The sequence below is a fragment of the Asparagus officinalis genome, chromosome 4, assembly GCF_001876935.1.
Source record: "Asparagus officinalis chromosome 4, Aspof.V1, whole genome shotgun sequence".
Classification (NCBI taxonomy): Eukaryota; Viridiplantae; Streptophyta; class Magnoliopsida; order Asparagales; family Asparagaceae; genus Asparagus; species Asparagus officinalis.
Genome location: NC_033797.1, coordinates 49,928,640 through 49,946,234, shown reverse-complemented (window position 1 = coordinate 49,946,234; position 17,595 = coordinate 49,928,640). Strand labels below are relative to the sequence as shown.

Here is a 17,595-nt window from a genome sequence, read left to right as displayed (position 1 = left end):
AATCAGCTAGTAGAGGCCTATGATGTTTTGGTGGAGATGATGGAGGAGGGGATCGTTCCGACTAGGGGAACAATGAATGCCGCGTTGTGCTTCTTTTGTAAGGCAGGGATGGTTGACGTTGCGCTTGAGCTCTATCGTTCAAGGAGAGAGCTTGGTATCTCGCCGAGCAAGTGGGTTTATAATCATTTGATGACTGCTCTTTGCAGGAATGGATCGGTCGAGGAGGTGTGTCAAGTTTTGGAGGAGTCATTGCAGGAGGGCTATTTCCCTGGGAAGCAGGCTTTTAGTATTCTCGCCAATATGCTTTGTAGAGAGCAGAAGCTTAACAAGCTTCATGAATTGCTCGAGGGTGCACGAGAGAGGGCGGTGAAGCCAACTACAGCAGTTTTGGCCCGATGTATAACGACTCTCTGCAAGCAAGGAGAGTTGGAGAAGGCTTGGTCCATTCGGCATATCTTCGGTGGAGGAGATGTTGAATTGTCTAGGTATAGTTTTGTTTACACTGGTTTGATTCGAGCATTCATTTCATTAGGGAAGGTAGATGTGCTTCCTGAGCTAATAATTCAGATGCAAGAGTCTGGGCATACCCCGACCAGGAATCTGTATCTAGCTGTTGTTGGTAGCTTATGTGAGATGGGAAAGTTTGAGGAGGTTCTGGGTCTTCTAAACAAGCAGTTAGAACTGCTGAACAAGAAATCGGATATCAAAGAGTCAGATATGAGGACCTTTTACAATTACTTTATTGATGGGGCTGCTCACGTCAAAAGGCTTGAAATGGCTATGGAAGTTTTTAGCCGGATGGAGAGGTCGGGTGTCAAGGCAACTCTGGATACTAAGATTATCTTGCTTCGGGGATATCTAAAGAGCGGGAGGATAAGCAATGCTATGGACTTCTTTTCCCATATAGGTCGGGAAAGAGAGCCCAACACGAAGCTGTACAATATTTTCATTGCAGGTCTTTGTGAAGCAGAACATGTTGAGATAGCATTAGAATCCTGGAAGGAGATGAAGGGCAAGGGAATGGTCCCAAGCCTTCAGTGCTATGAGGAACTTGTGCTCGCCTTGTGCTCTGCGAGGGACTATGATACCGTTATAAAAGTTCTTGAAGATTTTTGGGAGACGGGTCGGCCCATTTCTGCATTTATCTGTAATGTGCTCTTGCTTCACACTTTAAAGGGTAAAGAACTTCTGAGGGCTTGGGTCGACTACAAGAAGGCAGAAGGAAGCAGAGGAGGAATAGCAGGATTGAGATTATCGCTTGGTGAGATTATTGTAGCATTTTCAGGAGGGATTAGGATGAAGGGCGATTTGAACAATGTAGAAGAAGATATTGAAAAATCTTTTCCGGTTGATATTTACACATACAACATGTTGTTGAGGGGTTTGAGTATGGCAGGGCGGATGGACTGTGCATGCAACTTGTTTTCTAGGATCCAGAAGAAGGGTTATCAACCGAACCTTTGGACTTATGACATTATGGTACATGGTTTTTGCAAACAGAGAAACAGAAAGGAGGCTGAGAGCTGGATCAGTGAAATGTATCGAAATGGCTACTTACCAACGATGTACACAATGAAGAAATTTAACAATACAGGTTAGCTTGTGATGCTGGTTACTCTTGGACAAATGATGCTCAAAGTCATGATTCCTACAAAACTTTGTCTTCCAGCATCTCATGTTGCCTCAGCTGAGTCAGGTACTGTCAACTGCAAACCAATTAAGTTGCTTACCTTGCTATTAGATATTTATTTGTTCGACCATAAGCAAAAACAATAGTTGGTGTTAATTTTTTTCGTATGATTAATTTTTTAACCACAAACACAGATTTATATCTTCGCCATCTGGATGTATATAACTTCTCTTTCTTATCCCCTCATCTGTTTGACTATTGTGTGTGGCATAAGCTGCTCATGGTAGCTCGTTTATTCTTAAGCTTGATGTTATTACCAGTTCTTTAAAAAAAAAGGGATTCACAGTTTAAGGAGTGTTTCATTCTTCAAAGAACCTGTTCTCACTGTTTCTTATGTTTTTGTTCTCTCTCTTTATGTTCCCTTTCATTCTAGAATTTTGGATATCCTCAATTGTGTTTCTGTCTAATGCCTCATATACCCTTCAAATCAGCCCCTGTTCAACCTTATTGATCTATGAAAACATATATTATATTATTGGACAGTTTAAATCTAGAACACATATTTTGAGCTTGATTCAAACTAGCTAATGTTCGCCAAGTATAGATCTCCCCAAGTACAAGCCTTTGTAGGCACAAAATAAATAAAAGAAAATAAAATAAAAAAGCAGCAGACCTTAAAATTCTCATGTGTAAGAAATAATCGAGCACAAGCCCTTACAAACAGCCCTTATAATTTCCAAATATATCCCTCTATAGTCTCAAAAATTACTCAAAAGAGGGGAGCAACAGTTAGATGTCATATTAACATAGCAACATTTAGATTCCCAAGTATATTCGTCTATAGTCTCGAAAATAACTCAAAGTAGACCTTCTGAAAGATCTTCACATAATTTTCTAATTGTTATTTAATAAATATATCTTCCTTTCTTGCTGTTATCTGGGTGAATCTTTTATAAATGGTATGTACCGGTGAGTTGGAAGGCTATCCTTACATCTTTGTTTTGAAGCGAGGCTTGTCGTATGGGCATTTTATCAACATATGTTCATGATGCGATGAAGAGGGAAATATCTTAGAGATGGAGATCCAAAGAGATAGAACATTTCCTTCTTATCAGAGTATTGTATTGAACATCTTGACATCTTTAAATGGTTCTTCGCCGAGAAAGAGTCTCAGCTTTTCTATGTTAGTTGCTACTAGTTAGTATTAATATTTGGTTGATTGATTTGCCTCGTGTGATTTAGGGGCCATATGGTTCATGTAAACATTTGTATTTGCAATACTAACTTGGAAAGCTGATGTCAAGTGGTCATCATTTTCACTTTAACATTTTTCTTTGTTTGGTTTGAATTCCACGTGGAATCATAAAGTGTTTGTTTGGTTTGCATAATGTAACTTTGGAAAGTGGTTGCTATGTGGTCCTCACTCAAAAGGATCATATTGCTAACGCTGTCATATGTGAGGTTACCTCTCTAAAAAGACGAAAAACCAAATAACAAATTGTTATGATCAACATATTCTATTAAGAAGTTATTTAATCCAATTTTCAAAATCCATAATGTTTAACAATATTTCACAATCACATAGCTAGTATGAAATTTGATGGCTTCACCTAAGATAGTGCAACCACAATGTTCATCACAACCACAATATTTTCACTATTACTAGATAAAAATAAACATAATATGATGAACATATAATGGATTTCGTTGCACCATAAAAGATAAACAAACATTTGCATCTTGGTAGAAACCTTAGTTAATTCCCAAATACAACGACCAGAGATGTCACTACCACTTGACATCGAAGTTTTACTCCAAAAAGACATTTTAAGATAGTGCATGCATGTCTCAAACTACATAGCACATAAAGTTCCCATGACAAAATACTACAACGTATTAAATAATCCAACCCACAATAAAAGCAAGAAAAATAAATCAAAGCCTACAGTAAAGTCCGAAATCTCCAAATCATTCAACAAAAGGTGTTATCTTCTATCCATAAGCTCATCCCTAGTTTGAAACCTTGTTAATATCATCCCCAAATATTACCGTCCAAGCTATACTCTAAGACCTGGTTATTTATCCAAGCCACTTGAGATTCCAATGGCTTCATCGTGAATAGCGTAGCTTGCTTCTCATAATCATATAGATGATCGAGTACATGATCAAATACATGTTGCATGATTTGACAAAGAGAATACATGCTCTCGGTCAATTTTGCACTATAACATTGATTTCCCTCTTTAATTGCTCATGTGATTCGCTACTTTATCAAGAAAATTTGTCATATTTGAAATATACATTGTATCTATTATGTACAAATACAGCAACTGTAACCGTGAGCAGATACAACAGCAGTTGTATCTGTTCAGCAGAGAAGATACAGCTGATGTTGTATCTGTTCTGTACAGATACAGGCGTTGCTATATCTATCAACAAATACAATTGCTTCTGTATTTGTTCACAGTCACAGATATAGTAGTTGTATCTGCTGCAAATACAATTGTTGTATCTATGAATAGATATAACAGAATAAATACAACATCTGTATCTGTTCACAGATATAGTAGCAGTTGTATCTGTCTAGATCAGATACAACAACTGTGTCTAATATCATTTCTTAATATTTTAAATTAATTTTAAATATGGAAAAGTAAGACATTATTACCCTTGCCTATGTGCTATAAACACGTATATCAAGTTTTATTGTTTTTTGTTTCTTCATTCCAACCGGAGCCATTGATTTCATGACATTTTCGCATGTCTAGGTAATGATTTCGGAGAGTTATTTAGCGGTTGCTCACATTGTGCTTAGTAAATGACTAACTAAATTTGTGACTTTATACTTTAGCCGCATTATTGAATGCCCTACTCCACATAACCTTGTCATGTTTTCTACCATTCCTAGCTCATTAGCCAATAAATGAATGAGGAAATCATAAGCTCCTCATCCAATTTGATGTTCCCAGCTTTCTCCCCTTTCATGTTTTAATTAAGCTATTTTGAAGGGGACGAAAACTTCCTCATCTTGTTCACGAGTCGCCATCTTAGATCCACCACTAGCTTCAGATGAGGGAGTTTTAAATAATAATGATCTTGACATTTTGCTTTTGGGTGAACTTTGTGGTCTCCTTTGTGGCATTGGTGTTTCGTTTAAAAATTGCATCGGTCCAGGAGCATTAGTAGGAGGCATCATATTTGATATAGGAGTTTGGAAAGAACCATATCCAGACATAGGTGTTTTGGAAAAAATTAAATTCAAATGGAATTTAGGACATTCTTCCTGTAGGTCTATTTTCATGTAGTGCAGTATTTGAATTTCTACTCTCTTGATTATCTGTAGTTTGAGAATAAAATCCAGGACTAAATGAACTGTGTTGATTATTTGTACTTGCTTGAAAAAATATTGTTAAAAGAAAAAAAATTGTCACAATATGCTCAATCATCAAATCTCACAAATAGCAAAAATGCATCCATCTCTCTGATATATGCTAAGAAATATCATTACACACAAGTGAGCATACATGTTCAAATCCTACAAAACACAGCTAAAGTTTAAAATCTACAAATAGCAACATTGCATACCACATTGCACACATGTTCAAATCCTACAAATCAATAACAAAAGTTTAAATTCCACATATAGCAACCTAACATAGCATGTTGTAAACATTGCATATAAATGTCAAAAAAGAGTCTCATACATAACTCCTTGACTATGTCAATGACAATATTCAACCTACATTTCATATGCAATTTGATCTCTGCATGACTTCCACTCTTCTAGTGTATCGAGTTGTTCTCGTTGAGTCATTTGTTGTGTGAAATCAACTATGGATGCATCTTTATTTAGGATATCTCCATCCTCATGTACATGTATAACCTTGTTCAAGAACTAATTGTTCGGATCGACAATAGCAATATATATAATTATATAAAATGGTACATGCAATTACAATGTTTACTTGACTTGGGAAACGATGATGAGGTTTAGCAGACAGAATCTTGAATCGATTCTTCAAGATTCCAAATATGCACTCTATCTTACTACAAAGTGATGAATTGCAAAGATTGAATAACTCTCTTAGGAATTCTTTAAGTTTATATTTTCAAGTGATACTGTACACCCCGATAAGAAGCATCCTATTATGGTTGGGTACCAGGCATCACATAAATAGTATTACCATGCAATATAGATTATTAAGTGCATTATTACGTTATATATCCTACTAGTATATTAACTAATTTATTATTTCAATCGAAGTTTTGTTTATGCTTTACCCTCGAAGATTCTTAAGCTATTTGGAGGGGCTAATGATAGTGCATTCTTAAGAATTGTGAAATTATTTGCAGCTCCCTCGCAACCAGTCATGACATGTGAATCCTTTGTTTGGTGTTACTGCAGCCAAAATATTTTGTATGATCCCTTTGCATCATCTAAATCTAGGAGCATCTTTAGTTGACATTGGTGCATCTACATTTGTTCCATCTATTAGAACAACATAATCCTAAATAAAAGACATCATTCGAGATCCTAATTAGTAATATCTTCATAGAATAGCTACAAGTGTTTTTGGAATTAATATAGTTAACTTACCCTGAAAAATTGAAACCATTGACTGGATTCTGTAATTTTTGCTAGAGTTTCATTTGGGGCTTGTTTTATGAACCTATTTCGAAGAGGAAAATAGCTCCTAGACCTTTATTAAAATATCTGTTAATTGGTTGCCTGGAACGTATAAAGTCAAGTATGTAGGTCCTACTTTTGGACTTGTGTCCCATTATATATAGATGAATGTTGTTAATTGTTCTTCTATAGGAACAAGGATCTTGTCCTTCAACAAGCTCCTATCTCTCATCATTGGAGCTAAGTTCATAAATGGTCTAATATGCATCTTGAGATAGTCTTAACAACTTGATGTACTAGCATCCAATATACGTCGCATGTGTGAATGTCGGTCTTAAGTCTCGTACATGTAAAGGATGATGAGGGATGTTACGTCTTCTAAGTGGTCGATATTGATATTGGCATATGAATACCATTATCATGACTTGTACAGTAATAACTGTAGCAGCATTGTTCATCCTATGCACAACTTCATTTATGTCCATCTTTTTCATATATTGTAGGAAGCTAATTAATTTTTGAAAGCAAGAACTATTGTAAAAGTAAAAAAAAATTTATCCTAATAAAGTAATATATATTCAAGCTTAGAGTACATTATAACATGATGAACAAATTTTCAAAACAGCCTCAAAAAGATTTTTATTATTCAAAATCAACCCAGTTTTTTTTTATTTACCAAAATCGACCCGGTTTTTGCCACGTGGGCTTAATGACGTTCCTAAACAGTCGGGGTTGACAACCCCGACTGTTTAGGACATGTAAATTTCGGATTTAAGGACATTAATTAAGGTTTAACACTCTCCTAAACAGTCGGGGTTGCCAACCCCGACTGTTTAGGAACGTCATTAAGCCCACGTGGTAAAAACCGGGTCGATTTTGGTAAAAAAAAGGGTTGATTTAAAAAAAAAAATTTGAGGCTGTTTTGAAAATTTGTTCTAACATGATCCCTAAGAAATCAAATATTTAAACAATAGAACCATAATAAGGTGATTATATGAAAAGAATAGTGCAAGAACAATTGCATAGGGTGACATAAATTTCAGTATTAGTACGTGCAAATGACTAAAAAATCCATACTGCAAAATATTAGAACAATAGATACGCGAGACATCACACTGTTGCTTTCTTGAAAACAATTAAAACATTATAAAGTGCTATTAAAAGAAATTGCAAACATAGACTCCAAAATGTGAGATAAATAATTGCAAGCATAGACTCAAAAGTGTATAGCAATAAAATTTACCCTACAATTTTACAAATTAGAGAATAGAAGCCACACGATTAATCAAGACACAAAATTGATTGTGTATTTACACATTAAATCTTTTTCTATTTTATGGATTCATGTTCTACCCAAATAAAAATAACAACTTATGCAAAAAAATAGTGTTACCTCGTTTATTTCACAGATTAAATTTTCAAGCAGTAGATGTTGCTATAAATCTACCTTAATGCTCTGTTCTCGCACAGATCTATCATGCATAAACTTGAAATCATAAAATATCCCACCTAAACCAAGTTAATTGAAAGGAGAAGTCCAAAAAAGTGAAAGAAATTTAAAAGGGATCTACAGATGGTAGAAAAATGTGAAAATTTTAACCTCAAGCAAGGTGAAAACCCTTGTAAGCAACAATCTTTTACTAGCAAAAAAATTTTCGCTGTCATGTATCGCAAATGGCAAGAGCGGAGGGAAAAAAGAAGTAAAAAAAGGAAATGATAGAGAGAGGTAGCACTAACAATGGATAAGTGAGAAGTTTAATTTTTAATTAAATATTCTAAAACAACATGTTAGTTTTATGCTAAAATCGGTTCTTATTTGGTGAATTGCCTTTACCTAGACACATCGGCATACCCCAACACTTTATCCTATTGTTACAATTACAAACAAATATTTGAAAAGGAAGAAAGTTGACACTAAGGCCCGCATTTTTACACTTTCCATCCTTCTACATGGTCAAAATGTGCAACCAAATAGTCCCTTATTAGTAATATTTTTCTGCACAATTAATTGTAATTTTTATAGCAATTCATTGCTTTTGTTCAATCTGGGATCGCCTTTTTTAGCATTTCTCGCCTCAAGCAATATAAGACCTCATCGCCTGGACCTTGCGTTTCGCTTGTAAAGCATAACAACATATTTTTTTCTTGAAATTCAGACGGTATAATTAAAGGCAACCCCCGACATACATGTGTGTGTGCGTGGGATAGGGGTGATCGTTAATTGGCTTAAACTGATTAAACCGACTGAACCAACCGAACTTTGATGATTTGGTTTGGTTTGAAAATACGTTCATGTCAGTTTGGTTTAAGAAAATTTCAACCCGAACAAACCAAACCAAACGATCGCTCTCTCAATTTTTTTTAACATAGACTATTCTTTTTTTTCATTAATCCACAGATTTCTTTCTTGTTTCCTTAGATTGTTTATTGTTTCAATTAGTTTGTATCATTCTTTAATTGATGATATTTAAATCCGCATTTTTCTTTCACCGATTTCTTTATAGCGTCTATTGATGATAATAGACTTTCCCCGGATTAAACTAGTCCAAGTCCAAACTGAATAAACTAAACTGAATGAACTAATAACGGTTTGGTCCGGTATGGTTTCAAATATATAACGGTTTAGTACGGCCTTTGTAAAAACTAACCGAGCTACCGTTTGCTTACCCTTATGTGTGGTGCTATAGTTTGAGCATGCATGCATGCGTAAGGACATGTGAAGGCACACATAATGTTTGTGTGTTAGTTTGATAAATATATTAACTAACAGATCAACAGTAAATGTATTTGGTATATTAGTATTAATTGTGGACATAACCCTTGTAGTTTCAATTGTGCAGACAAACCCCTACATAATTTTTTCTCTCGAAAGTGTCAAAAAAAGTTAAAGAGGCAGATAGACCCCTTACAGTTCTGTTGGTTATTTGGTTTAATGGGCTGTTTGTTTGCCCAAAAAAAATGAGAAACACCCCCGCCATGTCACCTTTGAGGAAATCCCCCCTGCCACCTCAGATTTTGGTTTCAATCGTTTTCCATTTCACATGTTTGTTTCATTTTGATTTTTAAGAAAAGGGGGATGCCACGTAGGATGCCATGTCAAATTTTAAGAAATGTGTTTTCACACCAAAAACCTCTGAAAACACTTGGAAATGTCACTGAATCTTTAATTAATAAAAGCACTGTTGAAATAGTATAAGAGAATAAAACAGATTATTTAAATGCTGATTTTACTGTTACTATTGCAGCTGACCTATATTTCTCTTTTTTTGTTCACAAACAAAAATAAGAAATGGAAATCTATTCTACTGTTACTATTGCGGCTTTTTTTGTTTTTAGTGTGACATGACGGTGAAATGGGGTGATTTCTTTGCGAAACAAACAGAAAAAAAGAAAACTGGGAAATGTCTTCAAATGTGATGAAAGCAAATGAAATGTGACATTTCCATTTCTGATTTTTTTCGGAAAACAACCAAACAGCCCCTAAGTGGACTCCCCCAACTGATAATCTTTTTTACTCTTAAAGGGGGGGAGCTAAGTTAGCGGTGTATCCGACACCAATAGAACTTTTTTTTGGAGGGGGGGCGGGGAGGGGGGCGGGCACTGCTATCCGCTCCGCAAATGGGCGATACTAGAGGGAGTCTATCCGCAATAAGCCTTTAGATTAACATATAACAAGCAAAAGTATTTACGTCTAAGAAAATATTGAGTTAATATATCATGATAATATGTGCTACAACATTCTCAGATTGGTTTTAATTAGAATTGCATATCATATAACCACATAAATTGACAAAAATCATATAATATGGAACTTAACTTCAAAACACAATAAGGAAGTAAATGAAAATAATTAGAATTAATTTGTTTAGAATTTCATTGACTAGTTACTCATTATGTTAAAATTGTTAAAGAAACCATTTTTCTTTGGAAATTACTGCTTCATTAACTATTCAGCTTGATACTATTACATGAGAAGTCGATGTACATACCAAAACAATGCCCATAGTCTTTATTAACTTTTAAAATATTCTAGTCAATTTAAATCTTATAAGATGTTGATAGAAAATGTGTTACTTCCGAATATGAAATTGTCAAACCACTACGACAGATATCTGAAAGAGAGACTTGAATCATACAAGCAAGTTTTTGTTCGCTATCAACTTCCTTTTATCGATATCACTTTTTGTCAAAGGAAGTAGTCAAGGTTTTAAATATCGGATATCGGGGAAATATCGGATGGCCAAAATTCATATCGGATTGCGGATATCGGGAAAATATCGGGGATATGTGGTAAATATCGGAATGCCATAATGAATGTTTGCATACATAGTATAATGCATTAAAATGTAATCTTAACATATGTAATAAAATTTAAGCATACAAAATATGAATAATATATGTTTAGGATCACTAATCAACCTTCTAAAACAAACAAAAATGCAAAGCAACGTTGCAACATTCGATCTGTTTTTTTAGGGTAAAATGTCATTTGATATAATGGGGAAATCTTGACATCTCGCCCAAAAATTCAAAACATGGTATATTATTTCGCAACAAGCTATATAAAAAGATATATTGGTCCACATATCGGCTAATATATCGGCCATATCGAGGATTTATCACTCAAAATAGTCAAAAAGCGGTAAAGGATATTTAAAAACCATATCGGTTGCGGCAAGCCCTGCAAAAGGATATATCGGGCCATGTCAGGGATATTTAAAACAATGGAAGTAGTAGCATTCCAATGTATTATGTTTACTTAACTGAGTCGATTATAAACATCGTATTTACCATTTTCATGGATTAACCATTATATTTATTATTTATAATGGTCTCTTAGTTGAAAATCATGTTGTATTATTAAAATAAGATTCTATAATGACGTATCGGTTAGATATTTATATTAGCATTCTTTGCTGAGCTCCAAGTGGCTAGTGGAAGAAAGAAAATTTACGTACTTATTTTCCATGTGTCTGTGTGCGTGCTTTGGGATGGTGGTGCAGGATGATCAGTCCTCTTTTATTGGATGGTAAGTTTAGAACTTTTTTTCCATTCGGGGCGGGGGGGGATTGTACACGTGGTTTGTTTCAGTTGGAGCTTTTCTCGTTTATGCAACTCTTTATAATAATACGAGTCATCGTGTGAGCACCTTTGATCGTGGAATTATCAAAGATGAGTTGAGAAGATGATGACAGAAACATAAGAACAATTCAGTAGTGGCGAAGAAAAATACCCTTTCTAGATTATGAGTATGAATTATGAAAAGATTGCAATCGTTCTCTCACAATCTCACAAGAATCGAGAACAAACTCTCAATTCTCTCTAAACCCTAATCTCTCTTGATTAGAATCTCTCTTTTTACGTTTGCTTGATTAGAAACCCTAATACAAATCCTTATATATGTGTAATATGGATGACAAAGTGGTAAATAACCTAGCCCAAACCCAACAGGAATTCGTGCAAACAGAAACCCAAATGAATCAGGAAACCTTCGATGAGTCGACTCACGATTGAGATGAGTCGACTCGTCCGAAACTGGACAAAACACAAAACCAACAATGAGTCCACTCATGACTAAGATAAGTCTACTCGTCAGAGACTGGTGACAAACGGCTGGGTTTCGTGAGTCGACTCATGACAGGCATGAGTCGACTCAACTTGATGAGTCGACTCATGTACATGTTTGAGTCGACTCACAGGTTAAAAATTAGGTGCTTTGATTTTTTGATTCGTCGTTTTGTTCCACCATTCAACTTGCGTTTCACTGTATTGTTTTACACCTCTATTCTTAAGTTATCATGAGAATCATCCATCCTCAAGCTCCCATGATGATCGTTAAGTTTCGAAAAGAAGATACACCCCTATCATGGGTTTCCTTTTTAGGAACTTGAAGTCTCATTCAAGTTAGAACTTTAGCTGAGGAAACTCGCGAGCTCCTCCATCCTTCCTACACTACCTGGGTTTGCTAGGAATCAGATATCGACGTACAACTGGAAACGACTCCTTCGCTTCTCGCCTCATCGTAGTTGTCTTCCGCTCCAACATGCAACTCCTTTTCGATGGCTCGTCATGAAATCTAATGCACAGCGAGACGAACTTCTTGCTTGCATTCACTAGCCTCTTCGCTCGCGGCACCGTCGCTAAATTTGCCTCCCTCGTAAGAGACGTCAAACGAAATATGAATTTTTCACCATCCTTGGTGAATGTGTACTTCTGAGCCCATCTTTCGTAGATCACATATCTATCCCACAAGTACGGGTTACCTAGTATAACCTAACAAACATCCAATGAAACGACGTCGTACGTGATCTCGTCAATATACGACTCGTGGAGCGCAAATCTGACATTGCATTGATCAACTACACTTAGTCTCGTTTCCTTCTGAATCCACCTTAATGGATAGGGTTTCGGATGCTTGGCTGTCTTTAAACCCAGCTTAGGCCTCGGATATTAAATTCTTTTCGCTGCATGGATCAACAATGGTATCAACCAAACTGGTCTTCATTTGTAACTTCATCACAAAGTGCTGCTCTCGGGGGGTCTTNTTTCCCTGTCATAAGATTGAGACTACTGTTGGGCTCTGTCATCCCAGGGACTTCCTTCAGACCCTGTGCTATCATGTATGCTTTTTTTTCATCTTTCTTCTTCAACCCCTTTGGCTTTAGATGAGGATACTTTTCCCAGTATTGATTAGTTATATGCCATGTCTTCTCGCAATGACCATAAATCAACCCTGTTTTTCATGGATCATCCTTCTTTCTCTCCTCAGATTGAGAACCACTAGACGCGCCTCTAACTTGCTTTGCATCTCCTTTTGCTTCGTTGCTCTTCTTTTGCTTGCCTTCGATGGCAATAACCTTCATGCTCGCCTCTGCAATAGATTCTACCGTGAATAATTTCATCTCCTTCCGGATGTAATCGCTCAATCCCGTCATATACTTCATAAACACAGAATATTCCTCTGTCGCAATGTTGAGGACCATCGCCTGTTGTTGCAACTCCGTGGTGTATTCTTGAATGGTTTGATTGATTCTTTAGCGTAAGCTGTATCACTTGTACCATCGTTCTTTGAGGAACCCTACCGGATAGAATTGTTTTCTAAGTAGTTCTTTGAACTTGTTCCACGATACCGTCTTCTTCTCCTGCTTGCAATAGGATTTTCACCATGTCAATGCATGCCCCGAAAGCTTCAAAATCGCGAATACGAGCTTCTCCTTGGATGAATATCTGTAGAGTGTGAAATAGGTTTCCATCCGCTCGATCCAATCATCAAGCCTCTCGACGTTGACACTCCCATCATAAACAGGAATCTTTATTTTGAAGTCTATCTTTAAATTTTGGTAAGAACCCTTACCCCCTTGGTGTGGAATAGACTTAACAATACGGGCCTCCTCATCTGAATCAGAATCCTCGCCTTCTCTATCGGACTTCACAAGTTTCTTCTTACCTTTCGAAGAAGATTCCTCCTTGTTTCCTTTTGTCTTGGACAAGATTGACGAGTTGCACGATGGTCGAACCCATTATCTCTATCTGCTTCTCCAATGCATCTAGCCTTACTGAACTATCTCCTTCAGTCATCTTCTTGTTCCTTAAATTCTGGACTCCTTCCAATGAAATAAGGATCTCGTCTAGCTTCTTGTATTGCGATCGAGTCAGGACTATACACATGATGCTCATTCTGCCGGGTCTGATCGTTCTGATATCAACTTGATATGAGTCGTCGTGCGAGCATCTTTGATCGCGAAATTATCAAAGGTGGGTTGAGAAGAGGATGACAGAAACACAAGAACAATTTAGTAGTGACGAAGAAAAATACCCTCTCTAGATTATGAGTATGAAAAGATTACAATATATTTCTCACAATCTCACTAGAATTGAGAACAAACTCTCAATTCTCTCTAAACTCTAATCTCTCTTGATTAGAATCTCTCTTTTTATATCTGCTTGATTAGAATCCTAAAACAATCCCTTATATATGTGTAACAACGTGGATGGTAAAATGGTAAATAACCAAGCTCAAACCCAACAGGAATTCGTGCAAACAGAAACCCAAAAGAACCAGGAAACATTCGATGAGTCGACTCACGACTGAGATGAATCGACTCGTCCGAAACTGGACAAAACACAAAACCAGCAATGAGTCTACTCATGACTGAGATGAGTCGACTCGTCAGAGACTGGTGACAAACGGCTGGGTTTCGTGAGTCGACTCAAGACAGGCATGAATCGACTCAACCTGATGAGTCGACTCATGTACATGTTTGAGTCGACTCACGGGCTGAAAACTGGGTGCTTCGATTCTTCGATTCGCCGTTTCGTTCCACGCTTCAACCTGCGTTCCACTGTGTTGTTTTACACCTCTATTCTCAAGTTACCATGATAATCATCTATTCTCAAGTTCCCATGAGGATTACTAAGTTCCGAAAAGAATATACACCCGTATCATATAATGTAGACTTACCAATCACTAACACACCATGCAACATGGTTGAAGTTCAAAACCACCACCCAGGACACATACATACACAACTTCGACCAGAACGTTGTATCCACCGCCACTGGTTGTAACCTTTTTCCCAAACTTTCCAACAAAATACTCCAACACGTTAAGCGGGCATCAACTTAAGAACGAAAGAGTTTAAATGTGAGAATGTAATGCTCATTCACATGTTTTGGTGCGATTAGAGAAATGAAGCGGGAAATAGAGAAAAATCAGTTTTTGGACACCGATGTCGTTGACAGTGGTTGCTGTTCTTGGCGATGACCGATACCACTGTTAGTGTCTGACATCACTATTTCAGAGCATGATGATACTCTTTTTATTCTCATTTAAGTAAGAATCCCAATTCTTAACTTTGCTTTGGGAATCATTCCTATAAAATGTGAGAATGAGCATTTCTACGGAATGGACATTCTAACGTATGAAATGCTTGTCTGATATTTAGGAGTGGTATGTAGGAATTAGCATTCCGTTCTAGCCCTTTCTTGCGTACTAAACGAAGCCCAAGTGCTAATGTGATCCGATGCGGACTCAAAAACCGCATTTCACCATCTCCACCAACACAATAGTGATCAACAAGGCATATTGGTGGATTGAAGGCGACATCAAACAGTTCTTCAGTATTTAGTTTTTGTTGAAGGTGTCTTTTCAGCAAAATATCTTGATTTGTTTCTATCTAGTGAAAAATTGAGTAGATCTCAGTGTCAGCCTATCTTGGACAAAATTTTGGCAAAAATCAATTGTTGGTCAGCTACGAAATTCTCCTATTTTGGGATATTGTCTTTGGTTAATTCTTTTTTTTATTTAAGCTTCATGTCTTTTTAACAAGTGGATTTTTGCTGCCTAAATTTGTTCTTAAAAGCTATTGATGTAGCTTGTAGGAGATGCATATGGGGAGGAAGAAATGATTACCACTAAGTAGCTCCTGTTTCATGGGTGAAAATGTGCAAACTAAATAAGTCAGGTGGTTAAGGTCTCTACCACGTGTTAGAATGTTGCATCCTTGGTTAAAATTGCATGGAATATACATTGTTAAAGTGCTTTCCATGGATTAAATGGATTCATGAGGCATATTTGAAAATGTTTGATATTTGACATGTGAGAGCAAGGGTCGGAGATTTGTGACAGTGGAAGAGGCTTATTAAAGTGTATTTGCTTCAGTTGTGGGGAAATATTGATACTTGTAAACTGAAAACTATGAGCTGTGTGATTCGTACTAAAGTGAAAATCTCAAAACTGTATCAGCTGATCGCGATGATGAAAGCACAGTGCGTGATGGTTTTTGGTTTATTGACTAGATTGGTGCTAGGAGGAGGCCCTTTGACTAAAGATAGGCTTGAGAAGATAGGATCTGTGCTGAATGGTTGTCAGTAATTTGTTAGTCACGCTGAAAGTATGGATCAGCTTTTGTTCAGGTATGAGTTTACAGTAGAAGAGCTAAAGCAGATTATGGCCTGGATAGGTACCTTTTGCTACCCACTTTCTTGGGTGCAGTTTCTTTTCAATGGGCTGGGGAGAGAGAATGGGGATGATCAGTGAAGAAGAAAGTTCTTAGGGCTTACTTATAAGCTTGGGTTTACCGTGTTTGGCATGAGGGAAATCTAAGTAACGTCTACTGACAAGGAATATAGTGGGTGTATATAGTTGTGAGGACTAATGAATATTGAGAGGGAAGGAGGCAGGAGGGTTTATCACTTGAAAATCCCACCACAGTATCAGACTTCATCTTGCAATTCTGGATGACACTTAGAAAGTACAGACTCGTTCTCGCATTCCTGGATGATCACAGTAGCTATCTTTATATAGAATTATTCTATAGAGATGAAGATCCCACAACAATATATCTTCTACTTAGAATGATTCCATCTATGTTTAGATAGATAATGTGATCATCCAGAAATGTGTGTTAGTTCTGTACTTCCTATTGGTAAGGAAATTTACCAAGAAAACAAGGCATAACATTTTAGTCTGCCAAACAAATCGAGGTACTCTGTGTGAGAGAATGAAGAGGTTTGTTAAATTCGTTGTTTTCTTTCTCTTTCTTTTTTGAAGAAATCCATGATGTTTCTCTATTCTCTATCTACATAGATTAGAGTATATCGCACATTTAGAACAGCAACAGGGAGGGGGAAAACAACTTTTTTGAAGCGAGAACATCAATTTCAATTTTTTGAAATAAAAGCTGGATCCTTGGTTGTGTAACTTGGGAATGAATTGGTCTTCTACTGCTTTCACCAACAAAACAAGACCCATGCCTAACATTTTTTTTAATCCGTACCTTTTTGTTTGTGAAACCCCTGATATGCTTGTTTTCTGGTTATCTACGTGTCTCCTCTTCGTATAGAGCGATAACATATGGATTTTTACTGGTTGTGCAGGTGGCTTAGAGATGAGTTTAGTCGGGAGATTTACGCTGATAATAATGAAGCTGTACCTGACAGTATATATAGCTATTTACCTTCACTCTGCTGATAGCTGGAAAGGCGGCTTCCTGTAACCCATACCCAAATAGATGGCTTTTGGGGTTGGTTTGCCCCACTAATGTAATGTAATTTATTTAGGCAGATCAGTTGCAAATTTTTATTATTGCTGAGAAATTTTATCCGTAATTCTCGGAGTTCTCAGCTGATGATTAATTCATGTACTATTGTTCATGTCCCATGTAATAAGGTTCACTTTGTCAGCGCCATGCAAGTTATACCATAACTTGCTATATTTTGCTGATATGTCTGTTCTATCCCTTAACTTTAGTTTTTTTTAGAACTATGATGTATGGTTTTGGTATTATATTTGCCTATCTACAAATAAAAAAGAAATGGAGTATGATATGATTTTAAT

The 17,595-nt window shown here is 36.6% G+C and overlaps 1 protein-coding gene across 1 annotated transcript in view; it reads left to right on the top strand.

Annotated features, from left to right (window-relative positions):
- The window catches only part of LOC109838673 (pentatricopeptide repeat-containing protein At3g07290, mitochondrial), a 22,718-nt gene extending 5,130 nt beyond the window's left edge, over nt 1–17,588 (top strand). Inside the window, exons 4-5 of the mRNA XM_020407097.1 lie at nt 7–1,696; nt 17,136–17,588. Of these exons, the coding sequence (XP_020262686.1) occupies nt 7–1,599 (1,593 nt within the window). The 3' untranslated portion in view covers nt 1,600–1,696; nt 17,136–17,588. The remainder of the gene's footprint in view (nt 1–6; nt 1,697–17,135) is intronic.